At 34.6% G+C, this 21,955-nt stretch overlaps 1 protein-coding gene across 1 annotated transcript; it reads right to left on the bottom strand.

Annotated features, from left to right (window-relative positions):
- Window positions 1-402: 402 nt before the first annotated feature.
- LOC148302048 (protein hairy-like) lies at window positions 403-21,365 on the bottom strand. Its single transcript, XM_088272236.1, has 3 exons — window positions 20,979-21,365; window positions 6,492-6,587; window positions 403-1,880 (listed from the first exon to the last, which is right to left on the bottom strand). Exons 1-3 carry the CDS (start codon window positions 21,054-21,056, stop codon window positions 1,323-1,325), a joined length of 732 nt encoding a protein of 243 aa, XP_088128362.1. The 5' UTR covers window positions 21,057-21,365; the 3' UTR covers window positions 403-1,322.
- Window positions 21,366-21,955: the final 590 nt, after the last annotated feature.

Below are 21,955 nucleotides of genomic sequence, written 5' to 3'. Positions count from 1 at the left end.
TAACATATTATAACATTATTTACATATTATTCAATTTAAAAGAAGCTTAAATTTTTTAAAGAAATATTTTACAAGTTCACTAATCAGAATATTGAGCATCAAATAACAAAAAATACATAATTACATAACATTATAATTGACTCATAAAAATTGTATTTAAAAAAAAAAATACCACGGAAAAGTGAAAAAAAAAAGACTTTATAATTATATATTATTAATTCCTATAATGGCCTGAATCTACACAATTAAATAAAAAACACTTAAATGGTACAGTTTAATAAAACATTATAAATATAATGATTTTACCGGGATTGTATTTAACGATTCAAATCCTAAACAATGTAAATTTAAACATACATAATTTTAATTTTTTTTTTCATTTTAATTAAGAACACGGAAGTGTTTATTTTGCATCTATTTCTTCTAGTTGTTCAATTTTAATTTTGAGATTGAGAGTGCATGAGGAAAAGGGAGGCTATCCAATTTAGTTATGATTTTACTAGCAACCTGTTTAGTGAAATAATAACCAGTCGGTGACTAGTTATTACTTCAGATGATTCAGCAATATATCTTTTTTCATATAATTTAATGAATCCGGGTTTCGGAATTAAACCAAAAAACAGTTTTGATTAACACCCAGTTACAATAACTTGAGCAAACGAAATGAAAATACAATGTGACTAATCAAAGTAATGTTATTCAAAGGAACGTCGTTTAATATATATATTTAACTTATATGGTATACTATTTATAATGATAAGGTACAAAGCGTTTTCAACTGGCCTGTGTTTCATAGACTTAATCTTAGTTGGCCTAAATATTAGAGGAACTAGACAAAGCATTTCGCTCTTTTCATCACGTTTTTATGAATAGGTAATATCTATATTTACAACTTATATAATTATGTACCGGCCAATGTCCTTGTGTGAGCAAACCACGTATATGCTTAGTTTGCATTATTATGTACTACTCTAAGTGTAAATGGATTTCTGTAGAACGAGAAGTGCAGCGGTAAATAGTGCTTTTCATGACGCGACGATAAAAAAAATGTGTTCATCGGCTAGGGAGATGATGACACATACTTTGCTGTCGGCACGCTTCGGTAATAATGTTTCAGATAACATTTCCTCGTTATGATTATATTGCATTTTACGGTTCTCTAATAAAATATCTGAATAATAATGATTACGATCCTTCTACATACGTACGTAAACTCTACGTCCGCTTCCGGGACAGGAAGGCAGACTTCTGAGGAAGTCACGTTTTAATATCACGCGGCATTCGTTCCTAAGACTAATAATAATTATGATCGTTTGTGTCGGTCACCACGGTCTCCAAGGTTTGTCTTCCTCCATGGGCTCGTCGCAGGACTTTGTGGAAGATCTTCTTTTCACTAAAGCGAGGGGTACATCCGGACTGTCGGGAGGTATTTCGGATGTGATAGACGAGGAAGATGCTGTTGAAGATGCGGACGCGGCTGAAGCAGTTCTTGCAGGGATAGGAATGAGAGTCGGAAGAGGAGAAGCGGCATTCGTAGGTGCTTGAGCAGGGAGAACCAAGGCGATATCTCCGTTTGGTAGTCTCGTCGGTAGTAGTTGGAGACCGGCGCCTGTTGCCAGATAGAAGTTCGCGGATGGCGGAGCAGGCTGCTGAGGAGGTGGAGATTGAAGACAAGATGCTAGATGCTGGAGGAGTCGTCTTCTGACGGCTGGTTCCAGGCCGGGGAAGCGGCCCACTTCTCCAGCGCACTGCGTGAAGCCAGCCCGGAACTTGTTGAGTACGGCGGGGTCGGCCGCCGCGCGCTGTCGCTGAAGAGATTCCAGGTGTCGCACGGTCATCTCCAGGATGTCGGCTTTCTCCAGCTTTGAATGTCTCGCTGGCTGTAACAAAGGAGAAAAAAACATTAGTTTGGTTGCCAATATTTTGAGTGTGTTCAAACACAAAAACTAGATTCAACCCTATAATACGTTATTATTATGATTTTTATTTATATTTCAACAGATATGAGAAGTTATCGAGATGGGAATACGATAGCCAACTTCTATGTTACAATCTCAATAATCCAACTCCCAACCCAAATATCCACCCTTCTTCCTAAACCTGATTCAAGAATTAAAGTCATGATTTCTAAAATTAAAACGCATTTAAACTATGAAAATTTGATTAAATGTTATTATCATTTATTATTATTATTTTGTTTGTAAATAAAAATAACACTTGGCACTGGGAGAAATATCCTCTCACTGGGTGACTGTCAAAAAAAAAACTTGATACTTGAATGTGGATAAAAAACATTCTAAATGAGTTTTATAAAAAAAGTGACAAAAAAGAGCCAAAACTACAAAAAAAATGCAAACAAAAAATAGAAAAATTATTTGGCACTATTGTATATGATAAAACAAAATAGTTTGAATAAAATAAAACGGGAATGAAAAAATATCGCGTGGAGTAATATAAAAATTGACACGCGTCTACCTTCGAAATTGATCTGATACCCAATTTGCAATCTTGGTGCGGGCTAACATCAAAGGCGGTCGGTCGTCTGAGGGTTTCTTGGTAGGAGGAAACCAGAAAACCACAGCAAACCACGCCGGGGCCTAATTGGAATGTGCCGACGCGCGACGGGACAATACCGCGTGCATTGCGACCGGAAGACTTCATTATCCTGTTCCAATTCTCGGTGGACCTGTCGAGCTAACTAGGTGGGCGGTATCTCGTTTCATTGCCAAAATTTAATAAAGGCAAAACAAAAATATGGCTTAGTCATATAAATATTATAAAAATTCATTAAGGCCCAGTATTCGATAAATCGCAAGTCAATTTTCTTTAAACCCGGGTAACTTAATTATTTCTTAAAATACTGTTTTTGTATTGAAAAAAAAAGGTTTTTCCTCGAAATAATTACATAAATGGTTTTGAGTGATTTGAGTGAAAGGTAAGGAGTTAAAAAAAGTTTCTAGAATTATCGGTCCGATTTTTTTATCAACTGAAACAATAATGATCTTTAAGTCAATAGAATGTATATTTGTATCCCTTGTAGCCAAATTGACAAATTATAAACAACCAAATTAAATAAATTTATTTTAATTAAAATTTTACTCGGTAAATATAAATATATCTTAAAATCTCTTGGCATGTGTTTCGATGCATTCCTCATCATTTTCAAACACCGTATGTGAAGCTAAATCTAAATTTTAGAGGTGCGTCCGTGGGACATTGAAGGATGAAGAGGAAAAAATAGTTGTTCCTATTTACCAAGTAAAATTATGAATGGATAAATATTACCACAAAGTGACTGCCGAATCGATTAAATAAAATCAATTTAATTTTCTCTATGGTCAGTTTGCAGCTCGAGTGGCGATCCTGTCATGGGAAAGTTTAACGAAACTCTATACGACGATGTTGACGGCTTGACGGTTGACCGCGTGCGTCCGACAAAGCTGCCATCTTAGATGATATCGAGTTTTCAAATCGTTTCGCAAAACAACATGTGGTCGAGTGGCAGTGAGATGCATACGGGGGATCAGAGTTCATTTCCATCAGACAGAATTTCAAAATATTAATTGACCGTGAAGGCACTGGACTCATTCTGAGTGGTAAGATTAATTTTCCACTCTTAAAGGACAAAACACTTCAACGTTCAACGTAAAAAATAAAAAAAATCAAACATGAGTCTTTCATTTAAGGAACGTGCAAACCATGAACATAAATCTGCTATAAATGATATTTAATTAACATTCATATTTTGTAAAAATTATAACAAAACCATTCCAGATAACTTAACGTCAAGACTTATGGTACGATAGCGTGGAATGCTCTTCCACCAGTATTTAGAAATAGTGAGGGTGATATGATCTTTAAAAAAAATCTAAAAATCATTTCCACTACCTTCATTTCCTTAATTCATTCACAGTAAAGCGCACTTGAGGTAGTATTTTACGAAATTGGCACTACATAAATTTTCCAAATTTATTATTACTATTACAATTAAACCGTCAATCGGAGTATAGAAATATAAAAACGACTACAGGTTGATATTTGTAATCCTGTGCTTATGCTGAAATGCTTCATCAAGCTCAACAAGCTGCTCGACGGCGTTACCACTCAGGGAAGCGTCCAGCCTAACATCTTGGCCATGCTCCAGGCCAAGAAAACAGTGAAGGAGGCGCATTAATACGGCGGCTTCACTTTCTCCCCTTCAGACTCAGCCGATTGACGACGTTTTTCTTTAATATATATTTTTTATCAATCATTATCATTTTCATATCATAATCCATATCTATATAAGGGCCCTTGAAGTACTATTTTACGAAAATGGCGCTATTTAAATTGTCCAAATGTATTATTATTACTATTCATCGGCAAACATCACACGATTACTATAGCTAATATTTTTTTAATTAAACCTTATATTAAAAAAATACTGAACTACTCGTGTGCACATTTAACGCAGTTACTTAAAAACGTGTTCCACCAAATCTGTACGTGCCCGTTTTGGCAGAATCATTATTATTTTTCTGTCAAATTTGGTCGTCCCTAAGTCACGATCACGTTCGGTTAGTCCTCTATATTAGCGCTAATAGGCCGTTTCCTGCGATGACAGGGACAGGCGTATTATCCTAGACTTGCCTGCGAGTGAATAAGAGATAGGGTCTCACGAGAACATCTCGCCTTGATGTGAAAAAATCGGCGAGTCGATATGACTACCTCCCGCCCATGGTGAAAATGAGGTAGGTTTAAAATTAATTATTTATTTTAGTTTGGAAAAAGGAAACTTTTTTCTTTCAATACTACCTCAAGAGCGCTTCACTGTGAGTGAATTGGGAAAAAGAAGATGGTTGAAATGATTTAGCAAACAAATGTGTTTTTAGTTTTTTTCTAAAGATCATTTCACTCTCACTATTTCTAACCACTGGTAGAAGAGCATTTTACTATTTAAAGAAGATAGAAGTTGCTATATAAAGTTATTTTTTTAATGTTTTCAACAATTATCAATACATGAATGAATATGTAAGCCAATGTAAGAAGATAAATGGAAAATAACAATAATATTTATGATTCCATTAAAAAGTTCGGATTATTTGAGCAAAGTGGTTGCGTGTCTTTCGGCGTTCTCCCTTGCGCTCGGTTAGTCCGCTTAGCAGAATATTACGACGATAAACGAGAGCCGAAGGGAGACGATCAGATTTCAGCATAAGATAGAATTACAGCGCAGCTCGTTAGCCAAAACTGGGCTCCTCGCCCAACAGGGTTAATAAGAAATATGTGATACATCCCTACATAAAAACATAACGATATTTTTCTTCTAAAAATATGTAAATTCGTTTCATTTAAATGGCTATTTTCTTGTGCGGTAAAAGTTTGGGTAACCAGTTTAATGTATAGTAAATATTTCAAACAATAATCAAGTGAGAAAACTGTATATCAGATATATGAAAGGTGTTTTCACAGTATGAAATATTGTATATTTACATATTTATATAAAAAGTGGATCGTTTCATTTTTACGATTGCTTACTTATTTTGGATCCTTTTCAATGTTGTCGTAAAAGCAATTAAGATACCAGTATTTTTTTATTAATAAAATATGTATTTTACATATAAATTTTACTTGGTAAAAACCACTATTTCTTTAAATCTACATATTGCGACACGTGTTTCAATGCATTCCGCAGCGATGCGGAAAGCATCAAAACACGTGTGAAAATAGATTTTAATAAATACTGGTATTTACCAACATAAATTTAAATTTAAAATGAATAGATATAACGATAAAGTGATTACTGAATCAATAAATGAAATATAAGTATTTGTATTTAATTGTCATTTTATTACAATACACTAAGCAATCTATTACTCACCGAGAAATATCAGGAAACCACTCGATTTAATAAAATATACTCTTTCAAGTGGAAGTATAATAAACGTTTAAAAAAGTCATATTTATACAGTAGTACAAATAGGGAATAGATAAATATCTTATAAAAAGTGACTGCAACTTCAAACACATGTTGATTATATGATAGCATGTGCTATAGTAATTCTTTTTCTTTCTCATTCATTTAGTTACATTTTATGGGTCATATGTAATTAGTTTTTATTTATTTTATTAAAACGAAAAAATATGTTAGTAAAAGTCATCATTCAATTTTAGTAACACTGTAGAGAATCAGGTTTAAGTGCACCGCCCACAAAATCCGAAGTGCATTACCGTCCATTTTTCATGTCTCGATTCTTTTCTTTTATATCCAAAATGCCGATAAGTTGTTAACCATTTTTTTAAATAACCATCTTCTTTAAAAAATTCGCCCAAGTAAACAGAAGGCAAAAAAGACTTCAAAATTCACCAATTTTTATGGGAAATCGTCTAAAAATTAGAAGTCATTAATTTAAATTTTAACCGCCTTACAAGCAAACGCCGGAATTCCATTAGCAAAATTTTGAAGATTATTAAAAATAGTTATAATTTTTTTGCTGTTTTTTTATACTTACGTCTTTTTTCATTGCTTCTAGGATGAGTGTTTTCAGCTCGTTCAAACAATTGTTTATTCTCGCTCTTCGTCTCTTTTCCATAATCGGTTTATTACTCTGCAAATAAAGACAAAACAACAATTAGATAACTATCTTATTAACTTTAGTTTTTGAAACATATTCTCTCGGGGAATTATTAAACAATTTGTTACATTACAAACATCTATGTACGTACTCGGAGAGCATATAATATGACTAGATGTATGGATGTAGACAAAGATAAGAGTTTATATTAGGACAGAGTGGACAGTGTGGCATTCCATCCTCTCTGTCTATCCTGAAGCAAACGGTGTTAAGGGAGTAGTAAAAATTTAATATAAAAAATAATAAAATAATAATAACAATGTATTCCAAACTCTCAAATCAAGCACCCCTGAGGTAGTGTTTTAAAATAGCGCTATATAAATTATCCTAAACTCTTTTTATTATATAATAAAGAATCAAATTAGATAGAATGCAAAATAAAAATGAAGATTAAAATAAATATAATATTATGAAGGAAAAACAAACAATAAAACACAATATCGAGGACTGAAGAACATACATGCGCAATAAAATAATGAAATAAATATATCATAGATTTATATTACACTGACACTTCGTGATGGAATTGCATTTTTAATATATTATTAGATTAAAACCAATATTTTTAGCTTTCCCACTTTATTTTTATTTGACCAGCGACCGGGTTTCGTCGTTACAGACATCATCAGACTGGTCTATATGTGCATGTATTTTTTTTCAAATATTAACACAAGGAAGTATTGAAGTTAGGCGTCAATAAATATATGTATTGTAGTGGGAAGGTTAACAATATTCTAATATCATAAATAGTTAATTTCTTATTAATTCCTAAATTGAGTTGGCTGACACTGTGAGGCAATATTATCTGTCTTATTTTAAATTTCTTCGGTGAATACTACATATTATTGTTTGATAATAATGTCGAGTGCATCGAAACACGTGTCACAAAATAGTTAAATAAAAGAGGTATTTACCAAGCATATATTTAATTTTAGCATAAATTATTCTACCAAATTATAAATCGCCGCCAGCGGTCACATTCCAGCATTTTTTTGTTGTTGTTGGAAAGTGTCAAAACTACCAGAATGAATAAAAGAATTAATTATTACCAAAATCATAAATCACTGATTTTAAAAACACTCATTTGTTTCTAGCATGTTTAAAATAATTAAAAATTAATTGAAGTTATCATTCACCAAATGATATTTCTTACTTGTAGACGCCGAAAAGAGTTGGCGTAATTGGCTTTCTATTTTCTGAATTATGTTACACAGCGCCGCAAGACGAGAATATTGATATCAATTGAATTGAAACTAATTGAAAGCGAATTTTGCGATCATTACCTCCTGGCGGTTAGCTAGTTACTCTAAGTCTAACAATTGATATCGATCTGAGATGGTAATAGATTATTTTAGACACATTTGTTTAATGATATCTAATAAAACTCATTAGTAGTAGAGCTCAGTGGTCAATTATAATTGATTAATGTAGATCTTTATTTCAATATGGAACAAAGGTAAAATAAAGGAATGGGTGAATGATCAAGAGTTAATTTTATGAAAATTGTAAAATGGTTGTATTCTTAATTTTTCTCTTTTTTTGTGTGCATATTAGGTTAAAATGGTTAAAAAATAATAAAAAATATATTCAAAAGAACACTCTACCGACAAGACACACACGGTGGCTTCGTGGGTCTCTGGATTTTTTTAAAATAAATTTAAAATTGTGATTGAAATAAATGTATACAATTTATGTTAATAAAAAAAATACAGGTGTAGTTTAGTAAATCAGATATTCAGTAATGATTGAAATACAGTGAAAAATGGAGGAGTGCGTATCATATTTATATGAATTCCAAAAACCATATTCAACAAATTCCAACAAAATAAGAACGACACGTCAAAAAATGTATTACAAATAATTTGAGGTAATAATTAATTAAAATCGTAAAAAGACAAGTAAAATCAATCAGGATTGACGAGAGACTTAACAACGCTAAAAAATCTATCAATAAAATCATTCAAATTAAAGACTGTTTTCTGTGATCTGGGAAAAACTATCAACAATGCCAAAAGATCACTCTTTTTTGACAATTAGAGTCGTCAGGTCTGTCGGACACTATTTCGCGCGTGACCAAGAATCGTAGATTGGGGGAGGGGGGAAACGACTACTAGATACTATTATAGTAGCTACAGATTCTAGAACAGTGGTTCGCGAACTATTTTGGCCCACGTACGCCTTTTCATATGCAAAATTTGACCCTGGGTGAAAACCTACTGACTGTATTGTCTTCTTCCTTCTTCAAACCCTCATCCGCACCTGATGGTGCATAGGGCACTGCATCATATAAACGCAGTGTTATCTTTATCGTTAACACATGAAGGAAAGGTGACCAGTCCTCCGCTTCAGGTACCAGTCTAGGTTAATACTGAATAAATATTAGAGTGAAAAAATATTTTTTATTTCATCCATTCATTGATTTCAAAAATCATTTTCAAACACCGTAAACGGTGTTTCAATAATGCGGAATGCATCGAAACACGTGTCACAATAGATTTAAGGGAACATTGTGGTATTTACTAAGTAAAAATTAAATTGAAAATGGATAGATTTTACCACAAAGTGACTGCCGAATCAATTAATGAAATCAACATTTATTACCGTTCTGGAAACTCGTTTTAAATGTATTCATTGTTATTTATTAAACTTTCATATTCCTAAAATGTGTCACAATTTTCTGTTGTTGTATTAAACCCCCTGGCGTTGTTCAGTGACCCCAACATCAATTTTAGCTACCACGGACCTCTTGAATGATCCAGGGAACCCCTGGGGGTCTGTGAGGACCACTTTGAGAGCCACTGTTCTAGAATCTATACATCTACAGTGACTAGTTACAACGTGCACTGCTGTGCTGATACTACTATAGTGGCCATAGACTATAGACTGTAGAATCTATAGTGACTATTACACAGTACCTACGTACACAGCACCACGGCAGCGACTGACCGTGGGAATGACCGACTCGGATGTCGGCCATGGTGATTACTCATTGTTCTTGACAAAGTCGCTAGTCGCCATTATACAGGAGTCAAGCGCGGTGCGGAAATTCAAATACATAAGTTAAAAAAGAAGGACGTATGAAAGATACTTTTTACGCAACAAAAATGATGGATGTAAAACCTGGCAGACGAAAAGGCCTCTTAAAACAAGTCAATGTAACATGAAGGATTGAAAATTTTTAAGGAAGTCGAATAATTTTTTGAGAAGATAACATCAAAATTCGGACATTTACAGAGTATGACCCTTTGGAGGGATAAATCCAGTATTTGTGTATGAATATTTGAACGTATATAAAATATAGCCAATTTAAAATTGAACATTAATTAGAAGGATGTATTTTTCAATGAATTCATGATAATGAATTCAGAATAAAAAAAATCAAAAATGTATTTTTTTAAATCAACGGGACATTAAGATATGCGAGATCCAAGAGGTCGTAAATTGGGGAAGACAACGAAGAAGACAATGGTATACGCATGTGCGAAGAATGGAACCATCCAGACTCCCCCGCGTTGCACTGCACGGCCAACCCCAAGGCAGAGACGGCAAAGAGATGGATTGACAGCTAGGAATCAACCTCTTAAAAACAGGCTATAAGGTCTACACCAAGCAGAAGAAGAAGAAGACATTAAATATATAATATAGAATTCGTTGTGTAGCCCTGCAATGACGTACTCCCAAGAATCGGGAACTCGTCAATAAGAAGTAATAATTTATTTTCCTCAGGTGTGTTATTGTTCTTCAGTTGAAAGCGGATTAGCTACGTGTATTATGGGCAGTTTGTTACAGAGCCGCCTCAGTGCTCACCGTGGGAACCGTATTGCGCAACTGAACCATCTCGCCGAAGTATTGCAGTCGCACAACACGTCAAATAATAGCCGTCTGGCTAAATCTGCCGCGCCAGCAAATTGGTACCGAGTCCCGATACAGTTCAGGCGATACGTGTTACGTACTGGCGTTAGGTTGGGTTTACATCGAGTCAGTTGCTGACGCCAGTACTGGGGACGAGAACAGACTTACACTCTAAACACCGGGAATATAGAAGTCTGCACTGACGTTCATTAAGTAGTGTGGTTATTTAGTCCGCCTCCGTAGTGTTAATGGCCAGCACGCTCGGCTACCGTACTTGAGATCCCAGGTTCGATTTCCAGGGGGGGTAAAATAAATATAAGTGCTTATTTCTCTCTAATATTTATTCAATATTACGCTGGATTGGTACCAGAAATGGAGGGCTGATCACCTTTCCTTCATGTGTTAGCGATCAAGATAACACAGCGTTTATATGATGCAGTACCCTATGCACCATCAGGTGCGGATAAGGGTTTGAAGGAGTGTGGTACGCGTGCAAAGTGATCACTTAACCAGCCTATGGCAGATAAGCCCTGTAAATGTCCAGACTTCAAAAATGTAAAAAAAAATAACTAAATAAATGGACATAATCTAGATTTGTGAACAAGTATTTGGATACATTAAAAATGTTGTGACTTGCCTTGTGTTTAAAGTTTAAAGACAGTTACTGATTCAATGCAAAACTAGTGGAAATTAATTATACACAAGCAGTACCGAGTCAGCATTTACTTTTCTTGTGTTTGAAGACAGTTACTGACTTAATGCAAATCTATTGAAAATCAATTTTTACGATAGCAGTACCGATTCAGCACTGACTTGCCTTGCGTTTGAAGTCAGTTGCTTACCTAATGTAAATCTAGGCGTTATGAATAGGTGAACGTCTGTCCGCGTATTTCCGAGCGCTATTGGTTTTGTTCGGAGACTGTTGTAACAGCAATCTTTATCGCACTCGGAATTAGCTACAAGATCCCGGCGGCGGCATTATCGCATTGCCTTGCATGTAGTTATTATGGTGATTATTTCACTCGGCAGAGTGCGCCATGTTACCCATAGATATCCGCGTGTTCACGTGTCAGTCCAACGTGACTCGAACTATGATTATCCACCGTCCTGACAACACAATCGTGCGGTCGCAATTAGCCAGAGGCTAGGAGCGGATCGAAGCGAAGGTAATTGGGAAGCAATGTAGCTCCGGCCTCGGCTAGGCCAATTTGGGACGCGTAAAATGCTCTACGCGCCTTACGCGTTCTGCGGCCGCGGTATTTATCTCATCGTGACTTCGCGAATGGCAACTTGTTGAGTTAACGCAGGTCCAAATAAGTAACGGTGGCATTATCTTCATTAACCGACTGGATGCGACTGTGCAAACTTTGAAATACCAATTACTCCGTTATCTGTCTCCCATCGGAGTTTTAATTTTAACGATGCTTCCAACTTCCAATCTACTGTCTTTCTGCATAACTATCAATCACGTTCATTATCAATTGGATATGTTTATGATATTGTGGTACTCATTTATCTGACTATAAGTAGTACAATAGATTATGCAGAAAGCAGACAGCAGAGGTCTCTATATAGAATCTTTTGTCAAGTATCCTCAGCTCTTTCTCTTCCTTCTCATCCTACGTATGTGTTAATACTTTCTTGTCATTGTAAACTTGAACATAATTTTAACTTAATAAGGTGTGGCCAAAATCCAAATAATCAACTTCACTTGTATCATTTCATTATCATTTCCGTAACATTCGTGTCCGCCTCCATTGTGTAATGATCAGTACGCTCGGCTACCGCACTGGAGTTCCCGGGTTCGATTGCCAGAAGGTGGTCAAATAAATATCAGTGATTTTTTCACTTAATATTTATTCAATTAAATTACCCTGGGCTGGTACCTGAAGCGGAGGGCTGATCACCCTTCTGTCATGTGTTAACGATCAAGATAACACTGCGTTTATGTGATGCAGTGCCCTATGCACCATCGGGTGCGGATGAGGGTCTGAAGAACAATCGATAACCTGTCACATTATATAGTACATTATATAATGGTTCCTTCGCATCGGGTTCCTCAAAATATAATATATCATAATCACGTGTTTTCATAATAGCGTAGTGAATACTCAATCTAGAAGAACAATATTGCTTTTTCCATTCAATTAGCGAAAATGAATGAGATGTTACCATATCGAGTCCTTTAGTAAAAAAAAACTAGAACAGCAAATAAATTCGTCTAGTCCTTCCAGGAAGCACGTGTGTGTAGCTGTCAGTGAAGTCACTAATAAGATATTCTGAAACACGCCTCTGGTATAATGGTGTTGATTACCGCTTCCCGAACTTCGCTGATATTACCGTGACTTGCTTCTTATTTTTTTGTACTTTCCCTTAAATATTAAAATAGTTTTCTTTGGTATTCGATTATACAATGTAATTGATATTAAATATATGCCAAGAACACGCATTTAGAATTAATTCCGTCTTGTCTGGGAGAAACTATTTCGGAAACTTGGGGCGGTGTCAGCGATCGAATAACCGCATTAACTTCTAGCTTAGTTTCTGGCCGTTATCCAGTAGGTACCTACCGACAAATTACTAGATCTACCTCTGCATTCGGTTCCCGGGCGACAAAGCAGGTACTTCCCCTTTACAAGTTTTTCCGAAAATTCTGTCTCGACGGAAAAATTCAGCCCATTAGGATGTGGCGCCTGACCTTCGCTTCGAAAAGGGGTAATTCATTCTAAGGTTTTGGAACATCACTATTACCAGACCACAGGTATTAGGTACGTCTTTTGCCCCCCAGAAAATTGCTATTTTAAGGCCCAACATACGTTAAATCGCAACTAAATATTCTCTAAATCCAGGCAACATTACGTAATTGATTTTTTTTCTAAAACACCATTTTTACATCGAAAAAAAAGTTCTTCGAAATAATTATATGGTTTTGAAAAGAAGACTTATTTAAAGGTAAGGATTTTAAAAATTGATAATATTTTTCCTACATACATATATTCTAAAAAACAAACAAAAATATTAAATCTACATTCTTCAAAAATATCGGGCGTGAACAGACATGTGACCTTTTCGTTGGTCTCAGCTGGAATGAATTCTGTGTTTGCGAATATTTTATTAAGATAAGACGTTTTTATACGTGTCTCGACAACAACGTGTTAAGACTGCGACCAGAATTGTTTTTGTAGGAAATATATTCTGTATCGAAAATACGATGGCATTGTAACATTTCACAAGTCACATTTCATTGAACGCGAAGCAATCTGTAACGGACTGAATAATGAATGCCCAACAGGTGTCAAAATTAATGCTTTGTTCAAGCTGTGTGCAAAAACCAAGACGGCGAGTTTATAATCAATTACGTTTTTGTCAAATACTAAATGTATCAGTGGAAAAATCATTAAAAAACACTAGATTATCCCAGGTGCACGATAATTACCGATTAGATTCGTTGAACGTTGGATACGGCACATGTTAACCCATCGGCATACAGCCGCATAATCTTGGCGACTAAGAATATTTTGCATTCGCATATCAGCTGCGGTTCAAGCCACACCTCCGTACGTGGGTAGTTCATATTATACACATACTTACGTGTGATATCTACAAATCAGTAAAAAAACTTTTGGTAAGCATCATTACTTTTTACATATTTTTAAATAAATTTACTAACGGCACTTGACCAAAAATGTACCTGTAAGGATAGAATAATCCTTTTGATTAAAATATCAACTAAAATCAGTTAAAATTTAGTAATTTATATACCAGGTAAGTTTTACTGAGTTAGTTTTTAAACATTTCTTATCAATATGGGTAAACTGCAAATTCCAATTTATTTTTGTCAGTTTTCGAAAATCACCCAACAGGATTGGGTAATGCTAAGTTAACCCGTATAAACCTTTACTTCGTATTCTAGCATTACCCGTAAGATACATATTTTCAAAACTGATATGCCAATGGGTTAAAGCGTGTTTTCCCATTCATATTTTAGTCACTCTCTGAGGTCTAAGAAAGATCTTATCATATTTATTATCTCAGCTATTTTTTATGATAGCCTTCAAATAACCTACCTACTCGACGTGGAGCGGTGCCTATTATCGTTTGCCTCGTTTTAACCTCTATAATTAATCATCTCGAGTACACTGTAAATAATTTAATACGATTAGCCCCTCCTCCGCGTGCGTGGCCGACACGTGGTGCGAATTGTGAAGTGTTTGCGTCCAATGCGAAAAGGCCTTGTGGCGAGATTATCTGATTTCTCGGTACAGATGTTATTATCAGAGGCATTCCGATGTAAAGAATGAAGAAGAATCACGTATTAATGATGTGGCCGACTAGAGAATACAACAAAGTTTGCCCTCGTCCTCAGATTGTGATCTTTGACGTTCAGTCTACAAGTTATGTAATGGTAGGGCGTGCGACTTGGTTTGATAGATACATGTAGAAAAATTGTAACTTGGTTTATAAATAAAACAAAATAACTATGTCCATAGTTTTTCCACTGATATTTTATTTAACCAATTACCAGGTTTCGTCATTACCGACATCATCAGACTGCCGGGAGGCTAGAGAAACTTCATGTGTTATATAATGTTATATACACAACAAGGTAGGGGTTGAAAACCATGATTTTATGTATTTTTCCTGACAAATTTAATTTAAATCGAATTAATTTTAATAGTATGTAATAATAATAATTACATATAAGTTAAGCAAAGGTTTTAGGAATGATTTTTTTATAATTTTATTTTAGAAATGGATTTATGTATGTAAATTTAAATAATATATAGTAGATTTGGAGCAGCTGATTGACAATTCCTTCTACTAACTCTACCCTCCCACCAGTCTGATGATGTCGGTAACGACGAAACCCGGTTACTGGTCAAATAAAATTTACGTGGAAAAAACTAAACAGTAGAACCCCGGAATCCGAACAAGATTTCGAAGAAAAACATAAGTGTTAAGTACTTATGTATGTACTGTATTACAAATATCTCGGGTACCTATTCCAATTTTTTCCAAATCCGAACAGGCTACATACAGCCCCACTTAGTTGGATTTCCTGGGTTCCACTACGTAGTTACCTTTTCACTCTATAAAATACACTTCCACCAAGATATGGTACAAAACTCAAATCTAGTACATAAAGTTTGTTTTTATATCTGCTGTTCTTGATTTTATAATATAAAGATTGTGAAGTTTACTTTTTCTCAGGCGAGCCTCTCTTCCAAAGGTCTTGTATCATTGCGTGTATAGATGGCCCGATCACGGCTGATCGATAAGATTAAAGATCACTGTGGATATCACGTAGCGTATCGCTGCTCGGCCGCGGGCGTCGACAATCGGGCAATTAAATTTTCACTATCTATCGAATGATTTATGACAGGGACAGTCGTGTCAACATTGCAATAAACATTTTTACGTGCAAAAACCAGTCACGGCCTCCCTACTGTAAGAAATAGGCCGCGCTGCGTAGGAAAATAGAGTCGTATGATTCAGTTCGTATTCTGAAATAGTAGTAGCTACTAGGTACAGCATCTTAGATTTCGCAATTATACAGAAGCAAAGTCTAAATGCTTGAAAATACGTCTTATTTTAAGACTTCACGATTCAAATTTAATCATCTGAAACGTATTACAGTGGCGATCAAAACAATATGAATTGATCAGCCATTTTCTAAAAGCTCAGTGAGAAGGGAGAAAAATAGTGGATTGATCAATACACATAATCCTGATTCTATTATGTTTTATTATGATTCGACACTTTTCTACATTAACTTAATAATAATAATAAAAATGTTAATAAATGCAGTCATTTAAAACTATTATGAAATAAAGTTAAATGAAAGTGGGTAAATATTTTAATAAACCTACGTAGTTACACTAGTATAAATGATATATACGACGTCGTTTAGGTGGATGCATCACTTGGCCTACATTATATTGTAGTAAAAACCAAAGTAAAGTAAAAAGCATTGATCCGAACTGAAATAAAAAATAATGTTTATCACGATACTAGTATTATAGATATCAAAACAAAGACTTAAAAAAAACAATGACTTAGTTTTTTTGATAAGGGAATGGGAAGTCTAGCATTTACAAGGTATGAGTGTGAAATCAAGTTTTATCGAATGTTCCCGTAATTTAGTAGTTGTATAATTGAGATTTGACTGTGTGCATGCAATGTGTATATTTAGCTAATAAGTTTGCCGACCACTGACCTTTGTGAACGCCACACATAGCGCTTCAAGCACTCGCAAAATAAATATGCTTAGCGCTGATTGCACGCACCTGCATCCAAATAATATTTACTATACCATACTACCGTTGTAATGTGCATATTTGGCTGTTTGTATAATAAGTTTGCCGACCACTGTGCTAGATCATCCGCGGAAATCCCGCGGATGTGCGGACCACCCGCATGGAAGACACCACAATGCCCATTCCGCACAATAATAACACCTAGCTGGTGGGTGTGTGGGTGTGTGGGTGTGTGGGCGCGCGCGTGGCGCTCGGCTGGCGCGCCGCCCGCGCCCGCGGCACTTCCGTGCGGCACGCGCCCGCGGTCCACGAGGCGGCGTATATATATCGCGAGTCTCCTCTGTGCGCTTGCCAAGCGTCACCAGGACCTTTACCGACGCCCCGCGAATAGTTGTACTATGCTAAGTGTTCAATTTAACCTAGGAGCTAGACCCGGCGCCGCTCTGCGTCTGGCGGCGCGTCTTCCCTAGGCTCTCGCTTTTTTTTTAAATTACCTATCGTCCGAGTGACTCTGAAATCTAGCTACGGCTTATGCAACACCGTTTATCATGTCCCTACTCAGGCTTCAACTTTATAAGTTTCATGGCCTATGCCTACTTGTGAGTGGATTTACTATTTATGTTTAAAGTTACCTACTATAATTTCATGTAATTCATGAGTGAAAATTCTAGGCAAAAACACTCGGCTCTCGCCGGTGCGTATCTAGTAGTATTAGGACTGATGAAACGGACGTGGATCTCTATATTTCTAAATGATCAAAATTTTATCTTAATAACTAAATTCATAAAACAAACAAAAATTGCTTTGCAAGAGAAGGCCTGTCAGGAAGCCTAGATGCTTCTTTTTGATCAGATCTGGGAATGCTGTGGGGCAGCTTTCGTTTCAGCGTTTGTGCACTACACCGAATTTTACCGTCCGGCACTTCAGTTAGCGTGATAAAACGATGATTCGCTTGGATTAGCTTGTGCTTTTGACCATCTTTCTTCGGATCGGTGCGTGAAGACGTTGCGCGTAAATTTGATCACGCTAAACTGTCGTAGTCGCTTTTATTTTTCAAAACCGGACTGCCGGACGGTAAAATTCCGTGTAATGCACAAGCGGCTTAAGGGTGTCTTTCTATGTCGCGGTTAGGACTTCGAGCTCGGACTGCTAAGTTGTGAGTTAGGGTTGTTTTTTTTTACAATCGTTTGTTAGGATTGTGATAGGTTTGTCAAGAAAAAACGCCAGGTTTCGTTAGTTCAAGAAATTTCATTTCGCCTGTTGGTTTTTGTATACCAAGTAATTTTTATTTATTTAACTTTTTTTCCATTTTTTACCAATATTTGGTAAAAAAATTGTGTTTTGCTCTTTAAAAATGTCAAACAACGCAATACTTATCATATATATATATATATATATATATATATATATATATATATATATATATATATATATATATATATATATATATATATATATATATATATATATATATATATATATATATATATATATATATATATATATATATATATATATATATATATATATATATATATATTATATATATATATAAATGGTAAAAATTAATGGCACAATGATAGATCGAAGACGAGCAACATAACAGTTGAGCGTTTTTTACTGCTTTTCGATATGAATCATTTCGAATAATCGTAAACTACTTTTATAGAATAGTCCCTTGAAAAGACGAAGAAGAGTTACATTTTGAGCTCATTAATTATCCCCTAAAATGAATCATACATACATACATAAGGCCATTGTGATTCGTAACTTCGTAAATTCATAACTTATGCATAAATATCAAGGTGTGACAAATTGACGCCAGATAATAAAAAAACAACACTAAAAAAATTGTAGCATCACAAATAATATTATCTCATACCTGCTGAATTAATAATTCACCTGATAAATTTACACGCACTGAATATCGATATAACATGTATTTTGTGCGCAATCTGGTTTTGATGATAAAAAATTAAGTAATAATTATTATTATACAATTATTTTAAGTACCTGCGCTAACGACGGAACTTGCCGCTCTAAAAACATTATTAGGTAAACGAGATTCCGATATGACACCATTGAAATTTTCCATCGTAGGTGTGGAATATCAATGGACCAACGGCATGGCTAGAGGAAACTATTTGGAAGATTCCTCTAATTAGTGCGTTGTAATCATAAAAGATACCCAGCCAAAAATGTGATACAATAAAAATTAACACGCAATATATGGTAGCTACGTGTAGTTAAATTGTTAGGTGATAAATTTTTAACACCGGCATTGCAGGTAATTCGATGTTAGGTTAGGTTAGCCTTTAATCCTATTAGAACTCGTGTGAAGCCTATTTGAGCAAACAAGGACATTTTCTAAACTAACTAACTAACTTTCATGCCTCTTCCCCGCAAGGGTAGGAAGAGAGAAAATAAAACGCTACGCTCTTTGCAACATTTTTCGCCTCTTCCACATTCGGGCATCTCCTCATGCATTGGATACTATGATTATTTGAATCTGTAAGTAAATTGAGGATATATAAAGGATTAAATTGTGCATTTTTTAAATGTAGTGAATACGAACATATCGTGACGTCATCGGGTATCCCGTCATTTAAAGCTGTCGAGTTCCGTCAGAGCAAACCTTTGAAACACGTCAAATAGCTTTTTTTACTAAACATTTTCGTTCTCAAAAATTGCTTATCGAAAGACAGCATTTTACCAACACAGTTACTATGTAGTGAAGTTAAAATACATTGTCACTAACTTGGTAAAAAGTTAAGCTTAAAAAAAAATCCTAAGCCACGTAGAAGCCACATAGAAATTAAAGTATAATATAATAAAGACGATTAAATTAACAGCCGTATTTATTTTTCTTTTTAAAATAATTTTTATGTAAAACAAATTTAAATTACTAAGGTTGATAAAATTCCCCAACACCTTCGCGTGATATTATTTCATAAGCGTTCCCATTAGCAACTGTGCACCGCTCTATTGAAATTGAATTGTTTACTGGAAATACCAAAGTTATGAGTATGTACAAGATTAAAGGTAACGATTTCTGGGAAGTGATTACGGTGAAGTGTACATACATATGAGTACCATATATGTATATTGTTGAAATAGACCAAGTGTGAATGACAACGTAAAATAAAAGTTATTTAATATATCACTCCTTTCAACAATGTCATATGTAAAAAATCGTAAATTTTTAGTTGCGCATGTTTTCGGAATGCCCAAAAAATGTACCTTCTATATCCCAGCAAAAGCTGCATATTTTTAACTTTATATTTCTCCCTGTACGGCAGAAAGTGTTGTTTTTGCATTTTGAAGAATGGGTATTGTTTATTGTTTTTTAAATATACTTAAAAATTTTCAAATGGGGAAAAAACTTTCAGGTTTTACCTAAAAAGATCTGTTGCATGTTCAATAAGCGGGTTGATATTTATTTTTAAACATTTATTTATATTCTTAAACTTTGAAAACGATCTCCTGAAAAATCTGTTTTTTTTTTTAAATATCTGACGTTGTTGAAAGGGGTGAGCGATATGTAGTTCCATTTGCTTTAACTATTATTATTTGTGATAGATGTGGTGGAATGAACGTGATTGGACTTTTGGTTCCGTCAGTAGTAATAATAATTTTGAAATAATTTCTAAAACTGCCCGCATAGCGTGTAGAAAAACCAGAAAAATCCAGTATTACAGACGCAATGAAAAGTTTTTGGGTAATTTTTAATGCGAATAAAAGGAACTTGTGAGTTTCTATTTAATCAGGTAATGAAAAAAATCATGAAAAAACTTTTGTTCGCAAAATCCCACTTTTTCTCATGTTTTGTGTTGATGTAGAATAGCATAAAAACATTCTTTGTTTAAATTAATTACTCGTTTTTTTTTCATAAAAAATTAACCTTTTTTTTCAGGGAGGCATTTTCTGGCTTGTCCACTGGCGGCATATAAAAGACAGCCGTGTGTCCTGTTAAATCACAGGACACATGGCTGAAATTATCCGTTTTGCATTAACTTTTGCTTTGAAAATATTATTCACAATTAACTTTAAATATGTGTGGAACACTAATACAAAAAAAAAACATTTTAGCAAAAAAAATTAAAAACTGTTTTTAATCTACATATATATTTTAAATAGTTATTGAGATTCGAGGAAATTTTTGAAATATTGCAAGTTCCTTATTTGAAATAATATTTTTTTTAAATATTGTGATAAATGATTAATTTGATTTTTTTAAATAATAAAAATTACTTACTCTTCTAGCATCATTTGCAGCCGATCTCTGCGCATCCAGAGATTGCCCCGTAGCACCAACTCCAGTCACCATTGTCATTTATTATATTGAAAATTTGATTAAAAAAAAATAAACACTTTAATCACCGCGTAAATCCATTAAAATATTAGGATAACTTCACAGGAAAAATCACAAAACTGTTTATAATATCCGTTTTCGAAACAATTATCAAAAATCCACTAACGAAAATTAAAAAACGAAACAATGCCACTCGAGTTTTTCTTTTATTTTTCTCCAATTCGTGTTCTTGCGATAATTTTCTTAAGTCACAGAGTAGAGCGGCACACGCCCAACTCGCGCGGAGCGTGACAGAAGACTGACGTGAAGCGCGCTTGCAATACGACTCCTGCAGAAGCGCGCGTGTCTCGCCAGTGGAGGGGATGAATGCACGTTCCTATAGTAATCTCGCTCTAACGCACGTTTCCGGCTATATGTCTGTCTCACAACAACCTGTTGGAAGGACGCGAGTCATCACGAATAAGTGCTCCCTTTCATTTTCGTTGAATATAAACCTTTGAGCCCGGAAAAACAAAACGATTATGAAAACGTTTAATTAGCGAACGGACAAATATAATATAAATTGACTGCGCACAAGATTTTGTTAATATTTTAACAAAGATAAAAGAAGTTATTGGTATGGGAAAATGAAAGTCTTTTTAACTGTCTTTCATAGAAACTTTTGGGCCATTCTCAATTCATATTTTGTTAATTTTTATATGTATATGTTTTTATTATTTTTTAAAGTAATATGTTCTTTATAATATTCAATTTTCAAAAATACCTAAATATGATTAAAAAATACAAACATATATGGCAAGTTTGCTAAAACAATAAGGTATTAAAAATATATCGTTATTCTTCCAAATAAATAACATATATAAAGAACAAGAAGTAATTTCAGTTAATAATTAGTTGTAGGCATGTTAAAATTAAAAATT

The sequence above is a fragment of the Brachycentrus maculatus genome, unplaced genomic scaffold, assembly GCF_059751285.1.
Source record: "Brachycentrus maculatus isolate JH-2025_06_01 unplaced genomic scaffold, ASM5975128v1 h1tg000486l, whole genome shotgun sequence".
Classification (NCBI taxonomy): Eukaryota; Metazoa; Arthropoda; class Insecta; order Trichoptera; family Brachycentridae; genus Brachycentrus; species Brachycentrus maculatus.
Note: the sequence above shows the minus strand (reverse complement) of the source record. Positions and strands in the feature narration are given on the sequence as shown.

Coding starts and splice junctions, on each gene's coding strand:
- LOC148302048 (XM_088272236.1), bottom strand. CDS start 21,056: ATGACAATGGTGACTGGAGTTGGTGCTACGGGGCAATCTCTGGATGCG. Junction 6,588..20,978: donor CTGCAAATGATGCTAGAAGA/GTAAGTAATTTT, acceptor CTTTATTTGCAG/AGTAATAAACCGATTATGGA. Junction 1,881..6,491: donor TAGAAGCAATGAAAAAAGAC/GTAAGTATAAAA, acceptor CCTTTGTTACAG/CCAGCGAGACATTCAAAGCT.